Here is a 24,544-nt window from a genome sequence, read left to right as displayed (position 1 = left end):
TCCGTGTGTACAGTTGGTCTTTCCCTTCCTTATTCCCACTTTCCCCTCTTCCCTGCCCCCCCCCCCAAGCCAATATCAATACTTTTTACATTGTCTAGCAGTATTTCCAGTTTTTAGGGACATAAAGAATATTATGTAATTCAAGTAGTTGAACTTGAAAGTGGAGAACATTTTCAGGGACTTTCCAGAATATTAAACATTTTACAGATAACTCTTACTCTTTTCTATGTTCCATAGAAAGTAGACAGAGAGAAACTGTCTTCTTTTGGGTTCTTTTGCCTCTCAGTAGAACCCATGGATTTACATGTTTACATTTTTTACCTTCATATCTCTGACCCCAAGCATTGTCTAACTATAGGGTACTAGCATACGGATTAGTCATTCTAGCAGAGACCAGAAGTGCAACAACAATATACCTAGATGTTATCATCTATGCTAACAGGGTCCTATCTCATCATCATCACCAGCAATTGCAATAAATAGGTGTGTATATGCAAATGGCTTTGCAGGGGCAGTGGTAATGGTGGTGGGAAACTCTTTAGACATCCCCTACACATATGCTCTTTCTTAATGAATACTTTTGGTTGAGATGATCTTTTTGGGGATAGGGAAGAGAATTTTTTTAATTAAAAAAATGCTCATATATGTATATTACATTCATACATTCACACACACACATACACATTCATAATACACAGACATGCAGATACATAAAGATACTTGTGTATGTATGTGTGTATTATACATATTTAAAATTTTTAATCTCTGGCCATAGATTTAGTCACTGTTTTAGTGCTTTCACTTCCTTCCAGTACTGAAAATTTCTTCTTATTTGTATTTCTAAGAATCTGCCCCCCCAGTATTGACTAACGTAGTTCCAAAGTTATTCTTATCCTCTTTGAATAGGCATATATTAAAAATTAAACCAAAAATTAAATGACTACTTTTCCTATGAAAGATTTTTTTTTAATACTCTGATCCTTATTGTCTTTTACATTGACTTGAGATCAGTATTTATAACTGGTCACTACAGTGGAAAGAATGATTGATAGATTTGAAATCAGAAATCCTGTGTTAAATTCTAGTTCTGCTACTTAATGCTCCTCATGTGTAGAATGAAGTGATTAAATGATTTTTATGTTTCCTTCTCTATATAAATTTATTGTATATATTATTTTCCTGCTTCTGTTTACTTTATTATGTATCAATTCCCAAAGTCTTCCATGGGTCACTTTTAAAAAATGTTTTTCATTCTGAATATCAACAGCAAAATTTGCAAATTTCAAAAATATATTTCAGCAATAAAAAAAATCTATACTAGTTGTTGCCATTTCTCATAGCTCTAATCCCACCCAAGTCCTTATCTTCATATTCTTTTTCTCTTGATTTTTAATAGGGGTGGAATATAGGAAAAGAAGGCTTAGCAATAATATAGAAGAAAAGTATGACCATTATCCCTTTTTCAAAAATGCAAAGAAAAGAATAGAAATAAGAATATATAAGCAGAAGAGTTTTGAAAGAAATGTGTGGAATTTATTATATATTTTTAATAAAAACAAATAGAATGAAACAGATTTATTTATTTAGATTTAGATAGAATCTTCTTGTGTTATGGAGTGTTTATGGAAAAATGGAAATTTAGTGGAGCACTGTGCTAAGCACTTTTTTTCCCCCAAAATATTTTCTCTTTTGATCCTCAGAACAACTCTGAGAGTTCAGTGCTGTTATTATGCACATTTTATAGTTGTGGTTAAACTATTGGAGAATACTGTCTACAATAGGTACCTTCTCTTTCCTCCCCCTCTTTTCTTAATTTTGTGCAGCCTGCCTTCTGACTTCATCATTTAGCCAACACTATTTCCCCCAAAGTTATTAATGATCTCTTAATTGCCAAAAATAACGTCCTTTTCTCAATCCTCAGTCTCCTTTCAGTAGCCTTTGGCATTGTCATAAGTGTTCTCTTCTTTCCAATCTCTCCTCAGTCTCTATTGCCGAATTTTTAGCCATCTCATCATGCCTATTACCAATGGGAATCCCCCCAAGACTCTGTCCTGGTATCTCTATACTATTTGAACTCCTGCAATTTTTTTTGACTCCCGATGCATAGAACAATTTTATTAAGCCCCTCAGTTTTATGTTTGTCTGCTTTTAAAGTGTGTTTCTTATAAACACATCACTTATGCCAGAACTAATAATAGCATACTAATAGGTCTGACTACCTCATGTCTCTCTCCACCAATTCATCCTCCATTCAGCTGCTAAAGCAATTTTCCTAAAGCACAGATCTGATTATGTCACCTGTATACATTTCACATTCGATAGATTCAAGTGGCATCCTATTGCCTTCAGCATCAAAGATAAAATGCTTTGTTTGGTATTCAAAGGCCATTTTAGCCTTGTTCTCTTCTACCTTTTCAGTCTTGTTTACTTTCTCTCCACACTTGTATCTTACCTACTCTTTGATCCACTGATACTGGCCTCCGGGCTGTCCCATGAATAAGATTTTTCATCCTTTGGCTCCAGGCATTTTATTATTATTTCTATTTGACTTTTTTTTTTCTATCTTATCTCCTAGTGAACATTAGAAAAAAAAATCTCATAATGATCCCTCTGTTGTTATTTGGCTTTTCTTAATTTTCTTGATTTCTGTATTTGTTTACAATATGGTTCAGGTGTTTTTGTTTCTAGAAATGTTTTTAAAGCATCTTTATTATCAAATAGCTATATTTTTTCATTTATGGTTAAGTTTAGATTTGCAGAATATATCATCTCAGAATGCATAAGCTCCATTGCTCTTTAAAATATATTATTGGGGCAGCTAGGTGGCGCAGTGGATAGAGCACCAGCCCTGAATTCAGGAGGATCCGAGTTCAAATCTGATCTCAGACACTAAACACTTCCGAGCTGTGTGACCCTGGGCAAGTCACTTAACCCCAGCCTCAGAAAAAATAAATAAAATAAAATATATTATTTCATTCTCTTCTATATTTTCTGGTGGCTACAGAATAATCTTGTGTTATTTGAATTTCCTTTCCTTTATATTTCAAATTCTTTCTCCTGGTCTCTTGCAAAATGCATTGTTTCTTAACAAAATTATTAAATTTTATCATTATGTATTTCACAATTTTTTTTCTTTTGAAAGTGATCTGTAGATTTTTTTTTCAATTGGTATTTTGTTTTCTGTGTTTAGAAGTTCTAGGAAGTTCTCATGTATTATTTCTTGCCTTATGATATTTAGGGTTTTTTGATTTGTTGTATTCTTCTGGGGGGCCAATAAACCTTAAATTGTCTCTATGCCTTCTATCTTATCAATATGTTTTGTTTATATGAAGGTTATTAAAAATTAAAATTTTTAGCCTTGTTCAGTTAACAAAGTAGGGGAAATAGGGGCAATTATGCAGTGATTTTCTTTTTAATCTATCTATTAATTTTTTAAGCTTTTTTATTTTCAAAACACATGCATGGATAATTTGACAACGTTGACACTTGTATAGCCTTGTGTTTTAGATTTTCTCCTCCTTCCTCTCATCTCCTTCCCTAGATGGCAAGCAGACCAATATATGTTAAATATATTAAAATGTATGTTAAATCCAATATGTATAAACATATTTATATAATTTTCTTGCTGCACAAAAAAAAATCAGATCAAAAAAAGAAAGTAAAAAAGAAAACAAAATACAAGTGAACTACAAAAGAGTGAGAATGTTATGTTGTGATCCACATTCAGTTCCTACAGTCTTCTCTCTGGGTGTAGATGGCTCTCTTTGTCACAAAATCATTGGAACCAGCATCAATTATCTTATTGTTGGAAAGAGTCATGTTCATCAGAATTGGTCATTGTATAATAATGATGCTGCTGTGTACAATGATCTTAGTTCTGGTCATTTTACTTAGCATCAGTTTATGTAAGTCTTTCCAGGCCTTTTAAAAATCATCCTCTTGATAATTTCTTATAGAGCAATAATATTCCATAACATTCATATATCATAACTTATTCAGCCATTCTCCAACTGATGGGCATCCACTCAGTTTCCAATTTCTTGCCACTATGAAAAGGGCTGTCACAAACATTTTTTTGTGCAGTAATTTTTATCAAGTATATATAATGTTTGTTTTTCTGCCTGACCATAGTAAATGGCAATAGAGGAGATAAAAGAAAAGTAAGAGGATAAGAGGGAAGATAGATTAAGGGAGGGATTAGTCAGAAGCAAGAAAAACTCTTAAAGAAAGGATAGAAACAAAAAGAAGGAAATGTGTGAAAGAACATGATGGAGGAAAAACACAATTACCAATCATACTTGTGATTATGAATGGGATAAATTCACTCATAAAATGAGATAAACTCACCTTTAAAATGGAAAACATCCAACTATACTAGTTGTATAAAATGCTTTAAATCACTAATTACTAAACAAATGAAAATTAAAACAACTCTGAAGTATTACTTCATACTCATCAGGTTGGAAATGCTGACAAAAAGCGATTACGAATGGGATAAATTCACTCATAAAATGAGATAAACTCACCTTTAAAATGGAAAACATCCAAGCAATCACTAGTTGTATAAAATGCTTTAAATCACTAATTACTAAACAAATGAAAATTAAAACAACTCTGAAGTATTACTTCATACTCATCAGGTTGGAAATGCTGACAAAAAGCAAAAATGCTGGAGAAGCACTGAGAAAATAAGTCCATTAATACATTGTTGATGGAATTGTGAACTGGAAAGCAATTTGGAAGTATCTTCTACAGCTATCAAACTATATATATCCTTTGAACCAATAACATTGCTCCTAAGTCTATACCCCCAAAAGATTTTTTTTAACAGAAAAATGGATCCATGGGTCAAAACATATTTATATAAGGTCTTTTTGTGATGACAAAGATTTGGAAACTGAGAAACTACCCATCAATTGGAGAATGGCTGAACAAATTATGGTATATGAATGTCATAGAATACTAGTATGATAATGATGAAGAAGGTGATATCTGGGAAGATATGTATGAACTTATTAAAATGATGTGAGTAGAACCAGGAAAAATGATTTCTGCAATAACAACAATATTGTAAATATGTTATGGGCCAGAACTCTGTACTTAAAACAAGGATTCTTACAAGGTGTTAAGTCAGTGGAATTGATGAGACAATGGTTATCTAGATTAGCATGATGATTCTAGTTCTCTAGTTCAAGTACATATACTTAATAATATAGTTCCACAAGATTCACATCTATGATAATGTAATTATAAGAGAGCACATAAGCTGGGACAAACTCAGCCAGGGTCAGAGCCAGAGAAGACAGATGACTGAAGGCGGGAGCTCAAGCTCTCAGAGCCAAGGAGAGACATACTCATTTTCTTGTCCACCTATGTGCTGCCGGGAGGCTGAAGCACAAGCCCTGGGACTGAGAGACAGATTGATTTCATTGTCCACCTTTGTGGTGTGGCTGGAGGCTGAAGCACAAGCCCTCGGACTTAGAGAGATTCATTCATCCCATCTCATATCACTGTGGTGGCAGGGTTCTCCTCCTTATATCTCCACTGAAACCAAGACTCCAGAAAGCCTCTAAGAAAGCTAGCCCAGGCCCCAGTCAAGGAAACTAGACTGTGAAGGAGATAATAAAGGATTTGGACTTTAACACCTGGTTATTATTTTTTAAAATTTTTATTTTATAATTATAACTTTTTTTTAACAGTACATATGCATGGGTAATTTTTTTTTTTAAACAATCCCTTGCACTCACTTCTGTTCTGATTTTTCCCTTCCTTCCCTCCACCTCTTCCCCTAGGTGGCAGGCAGTCTTATACATATTAAATATGTTATAGTATATCCTAGATACAATATATGTGTGCAGAACTGAATTTCTTGTTGCACAGGAAGAATTGGATTCAGAAGGTAAAAATAACCTGGGAAGAAAAACAAAAATGCAAACAGTTTACACTCATTTCCCAGTGTTCCTTCTCTGGGTGTAGCTGATTCTGTCCATCATTGATCAATTGGAACTGAATTAGATCTTCTCTTTGTCGAAGATATCCACTTCCATCAGAATACCTCCTCATACAGTATTGTTTTTGAAGTGTATAATGATCTCCTGGTTCTGCTCGTTTCACTCAGCAACAGTTGATGTAAGTCTCTCCAAGCCTCTCTGTATTCATTCTGTTGATCATTTCTTACAGAACAATAATATTCCATAACATTCATATACCACAATTTACCCAACCATTCTCCAATTGATGGACATCCATTCATTTTTCAGTTTCTAGCCATTACAAAAAGAGCTGCCACAAACCTTTTGGCACATACAGGTCCCTTTCCCCTCTTTAGTATTTCTTTGGGATATAAGCCCAGTAGTAGCACTGCTGGATCAAAGGCTATGCACATTTTGATAACTTTTTGGGCATAGTTCCAGATTGCTCTCCAGAATGGCTGGATTCTTTCAAAACTCCACCAACAATGCATCAGTGTCCCAGTTTTCCCACATCCCCTCCAACATTCATCATTATTTTTTCCTGTCATCTTAGCCAATCTGACAGAACACCTGTCTATTCTTGATTACTCTACTGAAAGGAAGGATGCTCAGAGACCTCCAGAAAACCAATAAGAACACTACATAAATACAATTTAAAAAAATTTAGGAATTCTGATCAATATAATTACTAGCCACAATTCCATAAGACTCATGATTAAACATGCTATCCATTTTTATATAGAGACAAGATAGACTCAGAGTGTAGATTGAAGCATTATTTTTTATATGGATTATGTGAGAATTCATTTTCTGACTATATTTATTGGTAATGGTTTTATTTTTCTTGCTTTTTCAATGAATGAACAAGGTTGAATATAGGAACAAGAGAACTTAGAACTGAAAACAATATAAAATTGAAGCTGAACAAAAAGTCTATATACAAACATCCTATATTTTGGTGATTAAAAAAGGGAACAGAGATCCTAACACAAAGGAGAATTTCACCTCAGAGGGATCATTGAAATTTAGGATAAGACTTATATTCGAACCATGTCTCTAGGTGGACATATCTTATTCAAAAGAAGCAGAGTAAATAAAGGGAGGCAATAATTTTAATAATCAATATTAATAATTAATAGGTGTGCTTATATAAGAAAATCTAAGAATCAGAGGAGGGAAATATAATAAAGAATATTTGAAGGAAAATCAGAGGAAGGAAAAAAATGTTTTGTCATTAGAGTATACCATATGTGTGTAGTCTAGCAAGAATTCCTACATTGGTCATGTTCAGAAATGTGATTGGCACCTTCTTAATTTCAGGTTTTTAGCTATCATGAAAAGGCTACTATGAATATTTTTGTACATCTGAGAGCTTTTCTTCTTTCCCTCACCTCTTTAGAGAAGAAGCTCAGTGGTGATACAGCTGGGTCAATTATGTTAGATGTTGCTTAGTAACTTTTTGGATCATTCCCACTTGCCTCCTAGAGTGATTGGTCCAGTTCCCTTGCCAGTACATTTGTATGCCTATTTTCCTACATACATTTCAACATTTGTCATTTTCCTCTTTTGATATATTTGCTAATCTGTTGCATGTGAAGTGAAACCTCAGAGTTGCTTTAATTTGTTTTTCTCTAATTATCAGTGTTTTCAGACATTTTTTCCCATATGGTTATTGATAGCTTGACTCTCTTCCTTTGAAAACTGCCTGCTCATGTCTTGTGGGCTGTTTATCCATTGAAGAATAATCAATAAACATTTATGAAGTATGTATCATGCTCCAGACACCATGCTGCATGCTGAGAATTCAAAGAAAGATATCACAGTCCATGTCCTCAAGAACCTCACAATCTGATGGGAGAGGAAATATATAAAAAGAAGTTGAAAAGGTTGTGAGAAATGGAGTTTGGGGAAGATTCCCAGACATGAAAGATGTTGAAGTTCTAAAGCTAGAGTGGAAATGATTTGAGGAAGTGTGAGTTTCAGAGCTGATATCATATTGCTGAGAGATGAGTTTCTGGAGATCATGAAGCCCAGGAGGTCAAGTGGATATGAAATGATGGGTGAATTCCCTAGGATAAATGTGAAAATGGCTCTTAGTATTATAAATTTTAATCACTTTCTTATAAATCTCAAATATGAGATTATTATCAAATAAACTTGCTGTTTTCCCAATCAACTGTTTCCCTTCTAATTTTAACTGCATTAGATTCGTTTGCATAAAACTCAACAAATTTTATATAATCAGATGTATCTTTTTATCTTCTTTGATCTTTTTTGCTCTCATTTAGTTATAAAATCTCTTCTGTCAATAGTTATGAAAACAGTTTTTTTCTTTCCTCCTCTAATTTGCTTACTATGTGTATATCATTATCTAATTGGAGTTTTTTTTTCTGGTTTTTTTTTTTTTTTGGTATAGCGTGTGAGATGTTGGTCTATGCCTAATTTCTGCTAAACTCCTTTCCAGGGTAAATCAGACTTCAAAGAATTCAGAATAGCAATAAGTAGTATTGATTGTAATAAAACATTCATCTTCAGAGGAATGGGAGATGCTCAAGAATAAAATTCTGAAGACACAAAGGAAATAATTCCAATAAGGAGGAAAAATGCAGTTTATCTGAAGAGGCCAATACAGATACATAGACAATTCATCATTCAGTTTAGATTTTAAAAAGAAATATACAGCAGATGGAATCCAGGCTAAGTAATAAAAGATAAACAGAAGAGTTTGGTAAGGCCCTGTAAAAATAGTGTTAGGAAAGCTGAAGTTCTGAATGTGTTGAAACTAGTAGCTGAGGATAGCAGAAAATCATTTGAGTTATTGTAGTTTTAGCTATATGTGGAAGCTATATTTTAGCTATATTGGGACAAAAAGGATTATCAAAGAAGAGATAGGATCTTTGCTTGGGGTGGATGGGACAAAAGCAGAGAAAAGCAATTCTTTAATCCTCACTTTGTTTCTCTTTTCTCTGAAAAGGAAAATGACTTTTCATATTTTAATCAATGACTTGGATAAAGTCGTAGATAGTGCAGAAATCACAAAGCTGAAGGAATCATTAACACAGTGGTTGAATAAGAATCAAAGAGAATTTTGAAAGGTCAGAACATTGAGTTGAGTCTAATAAAAGGAAATTCAATAGAGATAAATGTAAAATTTTTTACAGGTCCCAAAAATCATCTTCACAAATAAAAAATAAGGAAGTATGGAGAGACAACCGTTGTTCTAAAAATATATAGTAGTATTAGTAAACTGTAAGCTCATTATGAATTGGCAACCAAAAAAATCTAATGAGATATTGAGATACATATAAGAGGGGCATAGCTTTCAGGAATAGAATGGCGTCACTATCTATACTCCTTCCTATACTCCTATAACTTCTTCAGTATTTATCTGGAGTATTGTGTTCAGATCTGGACCACAAAATAATCAAGATACTGATAAGTTGGAGATAATCCAGAGGATCCAGATGGTGAAGAGACTTCAAATCTATGACATATTATGAGGATCATAATATTATGATGATAAGTTGAAGGAGATGAGCATGTTTAGCTGGAGAAGAAAATGTGGATGAGAGATTAAGTTTATTTTGTTTGACCCCAAAGACACAATTAAAAGTGATGAATGGAAGTTTCAAAAAAACATAAATAGGTTCAATGTAAAAAAAAAATTCCTTGTAATTGGAGTTTCCCAAAAGTAAATTGGATTTCCTAGAGAGATGATAAACTTTCCCTCCTTTTACTTCTTCAGACAAAGGTAGATGAGTATTGCTTATCAGTTATAATTGAGTGAGATTCCTTTCTTATATGAGTTAGATTAGATGGCCTTTGATGTCCTTTCCAGTTTTTGAATTCTATGATTCTATAATATTAAACCTCTCTTAATGCAGTCTCATTTTGCATTAGTGTTTTGGACTCCCATATTACTTTGTTCATTCATTGAACTTGCAGTCCGCTTAAAGTTCAAATTCCTTTCCTCCTGAATTTTTATTTACATGTGCTTCCTCTATCTTGTTTTGTGAAGTTTTATAATCCAAATATAAGACTTTAAATCCATCCTTATAACATTTAATTATATTAAAGTTGGTCCATCATTTTGACATATGGAGCTTTTTTGGATCCCAATTTTGTCCTCTATTTAATGTAGTTGTTTCTCCTGGTATTGTATCATCTGCAAAATAGATAAACATATCTTCTATGTTTTTACATAGGTATTCTCAGCAGGGAATTCCCCTGAAGAGCGTTTTGATGTAAATAAAGATTAAATAAAAGATCTCCCTTGGTTTCAGACATATAGTGATCTTTGCCTTAATTCAACCATTAGAATTCTTTCATTTCTTTAAGTTGTATAACACAAATGAGTGAAATTATGTAACATATGTCCTTGACTCAATTGCCAACTGTATTTATAGACAAAAGACTTAATTTGACATGAAAAATATTCTCTGGTCTGGTTCATTGAGGCTTCTATCCATAGTGCCACATGATCTTGAACTTGGATTTTTTATGATTTAGAATGGACTCAGTTTAAATGCTTCCCTAGGAATCATTTTCTCGGTTCTAAATTCATATAAATTATTGTTATCTGACATAATCTCTTAATTTTATTCAAAAGAATAGCACAGGAACTATTAGTGACTAAAATCTAGTAAAACAAAACTTCCCTGATCTATCAGTTTACTCTGTCTGAAAAAAAAAGAAATTAAATTTATCTGGTATGATTATTCTTGATGAAGCCATGTTAAAGATTCATGATCATCTCTATTTGTTATATGATTGCTAGCTATCGTGGTAAACATGTGTTTGCTAGGAATTGAAATCGAGATTATTGGACTCTATTACATATTCATTTTTACCTTGGGTTCTCTTTCAACCTTTTTTTTTTTTTTTAAACTAATCCTTTTCATTTCCTTTACCTGTCTGGGTCCTTATTACTTTTATTTAAATTATCATAGTAACTCCTAGCCAGTTTCCTTGTCTATATTTTTCATCCATTCTATTTTATTATACAAATTATTGATAGTTCATCTTTCTAATACATATCTGGAAGTTGTATTCAATTTTCTCACTTCAATTATTGTCCTTATGTGGACAACTTTTCAGACTTGTTCTTCTTGACCTCAAGAGTAATGGGTGAACATTGCAGAAAGGCAGATTTCAGTTTGATACAAGTTACAAGAAAAACCTGTAATATTTACCATTTAAAAAGCGAAATGGGCTGCCTCAGTAGGTAGTTGGTTCCATTTTATTGGAGGTCATCATGCAAGAATTACCACTTATCAACTATACTGTAGAGAAAGTTCTTGGCCAGATAGTAGTTGGATTAGATGGCTTTTGAGACTGACTTTTTAGATGCTGTGAAACACATAGGGGGTGATATTGTTAATAGCATCCTTTCTCCCCAAGATATGCTCTTCTAAGTGATGACTATAGGAGAAGGCTAGAAGTAAGGTTGTTGGCTTGGGTGGTACATAATTTTTTTTTAAAATTTTATAACAAGTATTCTTCTTCACTTTTAAGAATGCCAATGAACCAATATTTCTCTCTACAGAAAATACATATGCACATGTATACTATTCATAGCCATATTAACAATAAAACATTTATTTCTCTATTATGATTTTTGCATGTTTAAAATCTATCCCCTTTTAGTTAGAATTTAACATGGAGGGAAAAACATAAACAGCTCTTGGAGGCCCCTGATCTCTCATTCAAAAAAATAACTCAAGGCTATTTTTTCCCCTGGCATTAAATTATCCCTAGATAATTTAAGAGACAAGTCTCAGCAAAGATCTTTGCCCATAACACTTAGAAGGTGTTTTCAAGTGTTAATAGTCCCTTGCTTTTGCCCCTAAAGCTAGTCAAAAATGTCTCTTCCTGTTTCCTCAATAATAACATCATAAAGTATAGCCTCATAGCCCTTGGCATCATGAATGAAATCTTCCACATATTCATTGTTAGCCAGTCTTGAGTAATCAAGAAACATTATTTTATTATACTTAGATTTCCTCAACCCATTATTGTGCTCAAAGATCCTAAATGAAGATATAAGAGCAGAGAAAACAGCTAACACTGAGCAGCTCATCAGTTACCATTTTGCCCAGCTGAAGAGAATATTTCGGACATGTCAGAGCTAGAACTTTTCCTATATAAAAGGAAAGACTGGGAGACCATGTTTGGATATGCCATACCATCACCCTAATCCAGACAAGGATTTGAAGGATTTATTCCCATCTGCAATCTACCTGAAACCCAAATTGACTGTGCAGAATATACTTAAAAAAATCTTTTGATGGACACATAAGTCTTGTGCATGACTCTTTTCCCTTTCCCCCTGATGTAGACACTGTTGAGTTTCCACTTGATCGCTCATTGGTAAAAAACAACAACAACAAAACCTCAAAACCTTTGTTGTCAGGTACTCACAAAGCCCTCCACTGCAGTAAATGCTTCCTAATTCAGGCTTTTATCTGATCCAAAAAGTTGTCTTCTAGCTCTTGATATATCCTTACATTGTTTCATCCATACTTTGAGATCTTAGAATTCCATTTTTTCAGGTTCTATTCATGAAGTAAGAAATTTCTTAAGTTAGTACCACATTGGTGGTCCACTTTCACACTGGTCTCAAAATACTTAATGCCTAGCACAATACCTGGCACCCAGTACCAGTTTGGCAAATAATTGCTGAGTTTTTATCTGCAGTCTAGGAATAACAATGAGTATTTCAATAAGAAATTTTACCTGATTCTTGCTAAAAACAGATATTCATATACAAACCAAATTATTTCAAGGATGCCATTACTATTAATCATTACTGCTGATCATTACCATTGATCATTACTGCTAATCAAGGAACATTTTAACTGGGAAACATATGTAAACAGAAGTAATTTGCTCTCCAGTATTTTCAAAATGAAAAGCACCTCACTTTCAATAGCTGTATCTTTGGACAAAAAAATCCTTGCTCCTTTTTGGAAAATCCCAATGTGAAACCAAGAAAGAACGGTGCTTTCTGCAGAATATAAAGGAGGTTATTGTATTTTACTCTGGGAATTTCATGTCTCTTAGAAAAAAATGTTTTTTGACAGGTAATCTAAATTAGATTAAGATTTTTTTATTATAGTTTTTTATTTACAAGATTTATGCATGGGTAATTTTTCAGCATTGACAATTGCAAAACCTTTTGTTGCAACTTTTCCCTTCCTTCCCCCCACCCCTTCCCCCAGATGGCAGGTTGACCAATACATGTTAAATATGTTAAAGTATAAGTTAAATACAATATATGTATACACATCCAAACAGTTATTTTGCTGTACAAAAAGAATTGGACTTTGAAATAGTGTACAATTAGCCTGTGAAGGAAATCAAAAATGCAGGTGGACAAAAATAGAGGGATTGGGAATTCTATGCAGTGGTTCATTGTCATCTCCCAGAGTTCTTTCGCTGGGTGTAGCTGGTTCAGTTCATTACTGCTCTATTGGAACTGATTTGGTTCATCTCATTGTTGAAGAAGGCCACATCCATCAGAATTGATCATCATATAGTATTGTTGTTGAAGTGTATAATGATCTCCTGGTCCTGCTCATTTCACTCAGCATCAGTTCATGTAAGTCTCTCCAGGCCTTTCTGAAATCATCCTGCTGATCATTTCTTACAGAACAATAATATGTGGATTAAGATTTTTAAAAATTGAAATCATAGCTACTTTTTTATTTAGGAAAGTAACTTAATTTTAATATATTTAGCTGAGATGTTTAGCACATCCATGTCAAATTTTTTTATATTCAGTGACAAATAATTTGTCAATTCTTTTAAATGACAAAACAGATAATCTGCTACTTCTGATAATATGTTTATAATAGATAGCAACTTACACTGCCAGAAAACATTTATTAAGTGTTTAATATATGCCATGTACAATGCTGAGCACTTGGAATGTTTTTTGAAAAAGCCTTAACACTAGTTACTGTCCTCAATGTGTTCACAAGGTGATTGCACAAATAGAATCATGACACCAACTTCAGTTGTGATCATTTCATGGCATTGGCTGTCGGAAAAGCATTGGAGTACGTAGGGGCTGCTGATATCACCATATATGATCTACAGATATATGGGGTGTGCAGGATTAATATGGTGATAATGCAAACAGTGCCTTCACAGAGGTCACATCTTCACTCATATTTTAATTTCCTCTCTTGAGGTTATGATTTTATGTAGAGAAAAGGCCTGGTTCTACTGGAAGCAGAGAAAAAATGTTCTTATTATTTTGCTTGTTAAGGTCTAGAGGCAAACTCCATTTCTGTCTTTGTATGTTGTTCTATAAATATGTTTATGTTCAAATGTTTATTGATTGTCTAGGTTGCTTGCAGGTGAATTGAATATCCAAGAAATGAGCCAAGTTGAGACATTTTCAAAGGCAGAAAATGTAAAAGTGAAAATAAGTTCTATTGATTGCCACTTGAGGAAAGCTTGCCATGATTGATCTTAATCTAACAGGTTACATTTTGGGGCTCTCCTGGGATGCCTCTTTGTGATGGGATAGAGAATGTAGTACAGACAGTACAAACATTATAAACAACAAGGAAGATATGACATTTGAGAGCATTGTACCCTTGTATTTTGTGAGGTGAATAGTCACCAGGGCTATCAAGTTATCAGGAGGTTGGTTCATCATGGTTGGTATGAATCCTTACCAAGGACTACTAAGGGAGGTCTGTGGCGGAGATTGAAACTGTCATGGAATATCATTTTGGGAAATAACTGACCCAAGAGATATAAGGACAATTAATGATCAACCAATTAACAAAGATTTATTAAGTACTTTTTCTGTGTCAGGCATTATGCTAAGCACTGAGTATACAAAGACAAAAGTTAAACAGTCTTTGCCCTCAAGAAGCTTACATTCTACAAAGGGTGACAAACATGCACATAAAGCATATACAAAATAACATATGAACTATATACAATATAGATACAAGGAAATATTTGAAAAAGGAATACATTTGTAACTAAATAGTTCAGGGAAGGCTTCATGTAGAAGATGGTGCTTGATTTTTTTTTTTTATTCTTTGGCATTAAGTTAAAGCTGTTTATTTTCAAAACATATGCATAGATAATTTTTACCATTCACCTTTGCAAAATCTTGTGTTCCAAATTTTTTTCCTTCCCTTCCCTCTATCCCCTCTCCTAAATAGCAAGTAATCCAATATGTTAAACATGTGCAATTCTTCTGTACATATTTCCACAATTATCATGGTGCAGAAGAAAAATCAGATCAAAAAGGGAAAAAATGAGAAAGAAAAAATGCAAACAAACAACAATAAAAAATATGAACAATACTATGTTGTGATCCACACTCAGTCCTCATCGTCCTCTCTCTGGCTGCAGATGTTTCTTTTCATCACAAGACTATTGGAACTGACTTAAATCACCTCACTGTTAAAAGAGCCATGTCTGTCAGAATTGATCAGAAGATGATGCTTAAGGTGAAACTTGAAGGAAACTAGAGATTCTAAAAAATAAGAAAGGAGTTCATTTCAAGTATGGGGACAGCCAGTGAAGAGACATGGAAATGGGAGATGGTCCTATGTGTAAAGTGGAGTTTCTATTTGGTCCTAGCAAAAAGATAAATAGCTGCTTGAGTTTATTTGGAAAGGGGAATAGAATGGCCAGAAGTTTTAAGATTACTAGCTTAGTACTAGCTGTGGTCTTAATTTAGAAGAACATGGAGGGAGACAAGTATTACAGCTGGGTTTACTATCTATACCCCAGGAATATTTATAATATACTAATTATAAAATTTTGGTTTCCCAGGAAAACACAAGATAGTGGAGAGCTATCTGATAATTTTAATAATATCTAAGCTACATGTACTTCTTACATCTTACAAAATTACCAAAGATCTAGACATGTATTTAATTGTTGAGATTTGGTCCATCTTTAACCAAAAAAAAAAAAAAAAGATTGTCAGTATAAAATAGCCCCAGAGAATGGCTGAGACCCTGAAAAAATTATATTATCCATGATGGACTTAATAAGTACCTCTGATGATCAGGGTTCTCAGGAAGAAAAAGAGAGAGAGAGACAGAGAGAGAGAGAGAAGAAATGTCAATGAATATGAGTCATATTTGAGTCATTGAAGAGAATCGTCTCTTGGACTAAACCTATTTTGACTGCCAGGAGTAGTCTCAAGAGGCATTAGGAGACTTCCTTGATATGTGGTTTACACTACAATCACTGGACTCAAAACAAAATTAATTTAATCCAAGTCCTAACTCAAGAACATGTACATATTTTATAACAGAATGGTAGCTATTGTGTGTAGTTTGTGGGATTCATATTAGTACCAAAACTTTAAAACTTTTTGAGTACCTTTACCTGAAGAAGAAAAACCTTCTCTTATTTGAGAGGTGGTAAGCCATTTGAACACCTACAAAATTGTGCATATTGAATTCACTTCCCCCGGGTCTTTGCTTCTTTGACTTTCATACAAGTTCCCAAAGGAAATAGGAACCAAGGTACAATGCACTTGTTTCTCAATTCTTCTTTTTCAAATGTTTCCTTAAGTAAAAATAGAATTAATGTTCAAGATTATAGATAGTTTTTTTTGGTGGGATATTAAACTAATCAGGTGTAATTAGAAATCTGGAAATGTTTCAAGTTTCATCAAAATTCATGAGACTTCTGATTTTACATCATTAAAAATGAGTAGAAGAAAGGGTTGAGGATTCTTTCAATATTTTGAATTATCACTATAAATTGGTGTATTTTTATGTTAGACATTAAGCTCCAACATGTGCTACTGCTCAAAATTCTAAATAAACTTGAGTGATTTTGAACAAATTCAGTTATTTGTAAACGTTGGCAGCCAACTCATGGGTCAACTCTTTTTCTCCTGTTATTTTGAATAGTCTAAGTAATTTTTGACAAACACAGACAAACTAATTTCTACTTTTTATAGAAGCTCAAAAGGGAAACTGTTGAATCTACTTAAGTTTTATCCTTAGTAGACTTTTGCCTTTAAAATTTAAATTTACCCTTAAATTTCTACTTTTAGTATTAATGCTTCTCTTCTCTCCTTATTCTATTCTTATCCATGCCATCAATTTTTCTTCATTTGATCATTATCCATTTCCTACTCACAAAACTCCCATAACTTCCTCTTCTCCCATTCTCTCAGCTGAGGATCTTGTCTTCATATTTAACTGAAAAAATTGAGATTGTTATGGAAAACTCCCTCTTTTTCTCCTGGTCATCTCCCATCACACAGATGCCTTCTGCTTCTATCTTCTTTGTCTGTCTCACAAGAAGATAATGGCCCTTCTTCTTTCAAGGCAAACCCCTCTATTTGCACTTATTACCATTCTATCTTGTCTTCCCCCACATATTTCCCACTTCATCACCCCTACTCTCTCATTTATTTTAATTGTTCCTTGTTCACTGGCTGTTTCCTACTTGTAAATATGCCTCTGGCTCTCCTATCCTCAAAAAGCTCTCACAATTCATCCATCCCCACTAGTCAATAAACTATTTCTATCTTCCCTATAGTGGCTCAATTCTTTGAGAGGACAGACTGCACAAAGTTCCTCTAGTTCCTTTTCTCTTACTCTCTTCTTAATTTGTTGCATCCTGGCTTCTGACCCAATCATTCAAACAAAACTGTTCTCTCTAAAATTACCATTGATCTCTTTTTGGTAAATCTAAGGTAAAATCCTTTTTGATCTCTCTGCAGTCTTTGACACTTGCAAGTACTCTTTACTCCATAATTCTTTCTTCTCTAGATTTTCATGACAGTATTCTTTCCTGGTTTTCCTGTTTATTTGCACCTTCTCTGTTTGGCAGATCTTCATCCATGTCATGCTCATCATTCATGAATCTTCATCCACGTTAATGGAGGTCCCACATGTCTTTGTTCTGGGCCTTCTTCTTCCATTCTATTTCATTTAGTGATCTCATCAGCACCCATAGTTTCAATTATCAGCTCAATGCAGATAACTTTTACATTTACTTACCTGACCAGACCCAACCTCTCTCCCCTTCTCTAGGTTCATATTTCCAAATATCTTTAGATACCTTAAATGCGATATGTTATAGATATCTTAAACTCATTATGCACAAAACTGAACTAATTATCTTTCCCCAAAATCTTTCCCTTATCCTGATTTCCGTATTACTATTGAGGGTCCCACCATCTTCTCATTTACTTACAGTAAAAAAAAAAAAAAAATCGGTCATTTTTGACTTCTTACTCTCTCTAATCCCCCATGGCCAATCAGTGGTCAAGTCCTGTCATTTCTACCTTCCATGACCTCTGTCTTATAAACCCCATTCCCTCCTCTGATACTTCTGCCATTATGGTCCAGGCTCTTATTACCTCTTGCCTGGACTATTGCAATAATTTTCTGTTTGGTTTCCACACCAAAAAAGCTCTTTCCATTTCAGTCCATCTTCCACTCAACTATCAAACTGATTTTCCTTTAAAAGTAAAATCTGATAATCATTTCCAGTTGGGTAGAAGTTCATTAATTATCCAGTTAACTAGATTTTGAAATGTGGAAATTTCTTTTACACTTATATTGAGATACAAAATGTATTGAGGGAATTGTAGTTTCAGTTTGGAAAATATACCCACTACAAATTTCTGTGAGAATAGACATCTTATTTTTGTTTTAACTTTTGACAGTATAGGAAGTTGTAGCGAGCTGTCGTCTCCAGAAGCTGCCGGATCACTCTCTGGGAAGAGATCTGCTGTGTCTACTCAAATCTTTCAGACAGATTCTTCTTCCTGTAGTGAACCGTTGTCTCCAGGCAGTTGCTGTTAACTCTCGTCCAGAGAAGTGACTTCCCTTCCTGCAGAGAGCTGCGTCAAGCCAGATGTAGTCAGAGTCTTCTTCTCTTCCTGGAGTTCTGTCCTCTTTTATCTTCCCAGAGAATGGGCGTGGGATAATGCAAGGGCTTCTGGGAAGAACCAATTCAGCCAATGAGCTTGCTCCTTCTATCAAGTCAACCTGAGTTCTCACCTTGTAATTATCCAGACAACCTGAATTCTCACCTTGTCACTGTCCAGACAACCTGAGTTCTTACCTAGTAATCCTAACAGGAAGTATATAGATAATATGACATTATTTGTTATTCAAATAACATTGTCAAATTCATTTTATTGCAGTACAAGTTTTGCATATAAAAAAGTGAAATTTTACCCTAACACTTTTCCTTTAATGAACTACAGTGACTCCATTTCCCTTTCAGTTTTAGTATCTTCCCTCAGAGATTACCCAAAGCAAACTAGGATTTTAAAACCTAAAAAGTTTTACGTGTCAAAATTTGACCCAAGGAATAAAGAATGAAACTCATAAATTAGTAACATGAGTGACATTTTCATTTTAATTCACTATTTCATTGAAGGAGAAAGCTTTAATGAGTAAAAAAGTTAAACCATCCAAATCCCCTATTAATTAAAGAACAATGAAGTCTTCAATTTGAAGCAAAAAATATGATCTAATATTTAACATCTTGCCTTTTCAGTTTCCCAGGAAAGATGCTAGAATATCTTTTTCTATAAGTTTGGTTCATATGATATAAGTAGATAAAAGGAAACACTTTAGTTAAAATACTTCATATATTAAAAAAAATCTCTCTTTATCCCTTCTGCAGTTTAAAATTTAAGGAAGTCATGAATTGTGGACATCATCAAAAGCATGTCATTCTTATAAGAGCACTATGATCAGTTCTCCTGAGTTCACCTTTATAGGCAATAGGCAAATGGTGATTTAAATACTTGATGTAGGTTTGATTTTTGTAGCTGTAAATACTTGATTTTTCATGGTCAATCTCTGAAAATGAAAACATGAATAGAAACACATTTAGTGGTGAGTAGAAAGAGCTTTCTAAATAAAAAAGATAACTTTTATGAATTTGCATATATATTTTTATTGGGGACAGCCAGATGGCACTGGTGGACCTAGACTCAGTAAGACCCCTCTTCACAAATTCAAATCTAGTGTCATTCAAAAGCTGTGTGACCCTAGGTAAGTCACTTAACTCTCCTCAGTTTCCTCATCTATAAAATGACCTGGAGAAGGAAATAGTAAACCACTCCAAGAATTTTGCCAAGAAAAACTCAAATGCAGTGATGAAGAGTAGAGCATGACTGAAATGACTGAACAAGAACAAATGCATTTAAATATATTTATATAACTCTTTATATATCTAACTTTTAGATGTATATATATATATACATTTTATATATAGCATATAAATTTTATACATTTAACTTTTATAAAAACCATAATTGAAGTGTGTACTATGAATGTAATATACTATATGAAGTATGTACTATAAATTTAAAGCACTTTGAAAACCTCACAGTGCTGTAATGTTGTAAGGTTAAATGTTATCACTTAAATTATTCCATTTTATGTAGAGCTAATGTGAATAGTATTGCTTTTATAAAAAAATACTATAAAAATTGTGAATGAGATGCCCTCTTCTAAAACCAAGGTTGCTTAAAAGATAAAAATACACTTAAATGTATATACCAAAGGATTTGGTTAGAACCTATAATATCTCCTTTCTCTCCTGCTTCCACATACAACTATAATTCTGGATGCAGTTGTCTGCAGCAGGCAGTTCCTATCTTTTATAATCCCAAAGATTTTCAAAATTCATAAACTTGTATGAGGAAAGGTAGAAAGGACAAATGCAGAGAAGCTAAAGAACATTCTTGAGCCTTATAGGAAACTGATGAATGGGGAATTAAGTGTTGAACCACTGAGAGGAAGTATGGTTACCAAAGGTAAGTTGGTAGTTCTAAATATAAATTTTTACAGCTGTTACACCGGGTTAGAAAAATGTAAATGAAGAACGTGAGAAGGTCTTCAGAATGACTCAAAATGCAAAACTATACATATAGGAACCTCAGTTTTTAAATGGTACCCCTAAATACTTGGCATTAAATAACTGGAATTATACCTTATTTTTGCATGCTAATAGAAAAAATCTTATATGGTGTCAAGTAAATATTGTTTTAAAAAGGCTTTAGATGGAATGAATATAATAACTGTAGTATTTATAAAATGTTCACATATGCATAAATAATTTACCTTCATATTTGAGTGAAGATTATCAATGTTATCACTGAGATTATTGTATCAAGTTGGTTTTCTTTCCCTACAAGTGAAATTTGTTATATTTGTAAGTTACGGTGATTCACAATGGAAGTATTCTTCTATTACACACTGCAACCTCTTATTACTCAAAGGATGTTTATATGGGAATAATTAATTTGAAGACACAGACCATGTTCCCTTATTTCTTCATTTTATAGAATTACAGAATGTTAAGAGTTGAAAGGTAGATCTTCTAGAGCAGGGGTGGGAAACCTTTTTTCTTCCAATGGCTATTTGGATATTTATCATCTTTCATGGGCCATACAAAATCATTAATTTAAAGAATTCAAGCAGTGGGAGACTGTTGTACCTAACTTTCAGCTCATCATCACCTGAGGTTGCCTTAGCAAATGATTTCATGGGCTTTATATGATCTGTGGGCCAGACATTTCCCTTTCCTGAGCAGCTTTCAAACTCAGAACCTCATTATACTCTTAAAATTATTGAGGACCTTAAAAAGCTTTTGTTTATGTTTGTTATTTGTTATTTATATCCACTGTGTAAGAAATTTAAACTGATAAATTTTATCAATTCATTTAAAAATAAAAATAATAGTTCAATTACAAGTTTACATAATATCATTTTATGAAAGATAACTACATTTTCCAAAATAAGAATTTGGATGACTAGCATTGTGTTCCATAGGTTTGCTATTCAATTGCATATCATAAACTTGGCAATAGATAGTTTCTATCTACTTGTTATTTCCAATATTGTTATTGGTCAGGCCAAATGATTGGTATCTCTTTTAGGAGACACTGCTATATTATAGGAATTAATACAAACAATATAACATTGCTCACAAATGGGAGTATTTATAGGAACTCAACATTCATCAAATCAAAATTTGGTTCAATAGCCAAAAAAAAAAAAAAAAAAAAACCCCAGTAAACAGTGAAATGCCATATTCACTGTCTACAAAGATGTGGTCTGCCACAGAATATTATTTTCAGGAGCTTGCCTCTTCCCTTCTCATGCCTTCATCAAAGATAATGTAGATATTATTTTCATAGAGATTTTATAAAGATGACAAAGTAAACATAGGTCAATAGTTATAGCTATATTTTCTTAATTTTTTCTGGGCAATATAATTAAAAATAAATATGAAGAATATACCAAAATATCTTTTTAAACAAAAAACTTTTCTTAGGGTGCCCACAAATACAGATGAAAACAAATCTTTAATTAATTACCATGAATAGTTCAAACATTTTTGTGTACTTGACAGAAATACTTACTACTGGCAGAAGAAGAAGAACCTGAAAAGAAAAATAAGGTAAAATGTAATGTTGCTCTTTTTTTCTCCCCAATCACAAGATAGCTATTTCTTAGTTTGTGTTTGTGTAGCAGCCATATAGGGCATCACAATAGGACTTATAATGTTTTTCAAGTCTTTAGTTATTTTGTACCCTTCAGATAATTTAAGAACTGATTTCTTAGTATCCTCACAATTATGCCAATTTCATCACAGATCTACTTTGCATATAACTGTTCTAATCCCATCCATTGTTGCAATGTCTTTTTTTCTTTAGTGTTATTTATAATTCCTCATGTAAGAAAGTGAGAACTGTGATATTGGAGTTCACTTGTGGTGGCTCTATTGTGATTAATGAAGAAAATTGATCTGGAAATACTGAAAAATCTTTTCAGCTTTTCCTGCTTAAATAGTGAAAGAAAAACTTAAGATTTGAAATGCTCTGGTATCCTCATACTACTCTTCAAGATCTCTGTAAACTTATTCCCCCCTGTAAAGGGCTAGAAGCGAGCAAATGCACTTGGATAATGGAGTAGGTGAGACTAATTGCCAATTGGACAATTCTCCATTAACATGTTTGAAGGATGACCCTTCCCAACTATTCTGTGCTGGCTTGATTGGTGGGTGTGGACAAAGAAGGAGAAGTGACTTGTGTGGGTGAAATAGGAGGATGAAAGTGAGGCATTCTAGTGGTGGAGAGAGAGGAAGGAGGTATGGAGATTGCTAGATCTAATCCCCTGACCGTGACCTCAAAAGACCAAGAATAAAAACTTTTGATTATCCTGACTCCAACTGATTTCTGGGAAGACAGAGTTCCGGCACCCTTCCACATTTCTTATAAGACATTTTTTTTTATAAGACATTACTACTTTTTTTTTTTTTTTAATAAGACATTACTATTTAATCTTCCATCATCCACCACTAGAATGCCTCACTTTCATCCTCCTATTTCAACTTATCTTCTAAACTAGTGTTGTTCTTGTCTATCATATCTTTCCACATGCTAAGACCAAATATTTGTTTAATAGGACAATTTCTGGGGTCTTTTTAATCCTCATAATTAATTTACATCAGCTAAACTTCCATAAGAAACAGTGATAGTATCAATGTCCTTTGTCCTATCCATTTCCAATTTTTCAATGTCAATAGCATGTTTAAGTAGGTTATGTTAAAGCTTTCTCAATTATATACCATATCATCTAATTTTTATCTTTTCTTATTTAGTGCTGATTTTTATATTAGTCCTAGTAAGTTCATGATTTGCTTTTTATTGTGCATAGCACACAATAAAAACTTGCTGATTTAACCGCATATGGATGACTGATTTGGAATTGATTCTCGTTTTGTTTCCTCTCTATTAAGATATAATCAGTTTTATTTCTTCTATGTTGTTCAGTGCTCACTACACCCCTCTTGACTCTTTTTGAAGTAAACATTCATAGTACACAGGAATAAAACTTTTGTATAGTCTCTTTAAGCCTTGGCTTCTTTCGTTTCTTATTACTGAATCATACTTTCCATTGCCATCTATTTCCACTTTTGTATTAAAGTCAACAAATATTTAGGCACATGCTAATCTAATTTGGAAGTTCTTAACAAATTCTTTATGGAATTTCTCTGTCTTCTCATTCTTCTCAACAAATATTATTTCACAACTTGTAATTATAGGAGTCATTTTATAAATGCTATTACAAGTGATACTATTAATAATGCAAGTATGTTTCTTCTTGCCTTTGGATGCCAGATAGACTGATTTTACCAACTCTTACTTGCCTTTCCAAGGAGAAACTGTGAACCATTCTTCCAATTATAATTTCATTTAAAAATTCATAGTGAGATTTTCAAGATTGATGTGAATCAGTTCTTTCAGTTGTATATATCACTGGTCACTGAACAAGCATTTTCATTTAGAGTATCAATAACTTAGTTGTCTAAAACTATGTGTTCCTTGGCTTTCTTTCCTTGTTTTCTGTCATTCTGCCATAATCAGTTTACAAGTAGAATAGAGTCACACAGGACAGAGGGCTATTTTATGTTACCACAAAATTTATTACCAAGTGATTAGTCCACTGGTGAAGACCTTCTCTGTATTGAGCTGGTCTAGTGCTTAAAGACCTACCCCAGTTTCTATTTTTCTGGCATAACCCTCAAAAGCT

General features: G+C 33.3%; 1 protein-coding gene across 5 annotated transcripts in view; it reads right to left on the bottom strand.

The window, feature by feature from the left end:
* Positions 1-19,090: 19,090 nt before the first annotated feature.
* LOC141565663 (C4b-binding protein alpha chain-like) overlaps positions 19,091-24,544 on the bottom strand; it is a 66,404-nt gene continuing 60,950 nt past the window's right edge. For 2 of the 5 annotated variants that reach the window (XR_012489081.1, XM_074309050.1), the window contains 3 exons: positions 22,372-22,392; positions 21,068-21,134; positions 19,091-19,798 (listed from right to left, as the gene is read on the bottom strand). Coding sequence is in view for 3 of the 5 variants with exons in the window: in XM_074309050.1 (XP_074165151.1) it covers positions 21,070-21,134; positions 22,372-22,392 (86 nt within the window). In the remaining 2 variants the exon portion in view is untranslated. Of the gene's footprint in view, positions 19,799-21,067; positions 21,135-22,371; positions 22,426-24,544 lie in introns of all 5 variants that reach the window. The other 3 variants (XM_074309052.1, XM_074309051.1, XR_012489082.1) reach the window with 2 other exon arrangements.

Source organism: Sminthopsis crassicaudata, chromosome 4 (assembly GCF_048593235.1).
Source record: "Sminthopsis crassicaudata isolate SCR6 chromosome 4, ASM4859323v1, whole genome shotgun sequence".
NCBI lineage: Eukaryota > Metazoa > Chordata > Mammalia > Dasyuromorphia > Dasyuridae > Sminthopsis > Sminthopsis crassicaudata.
The sequence above is the reverse complement of the archived record's forward strand: the minus strand, read 5'-3'. Positions and strand labels throughout refer to the sequence as shown.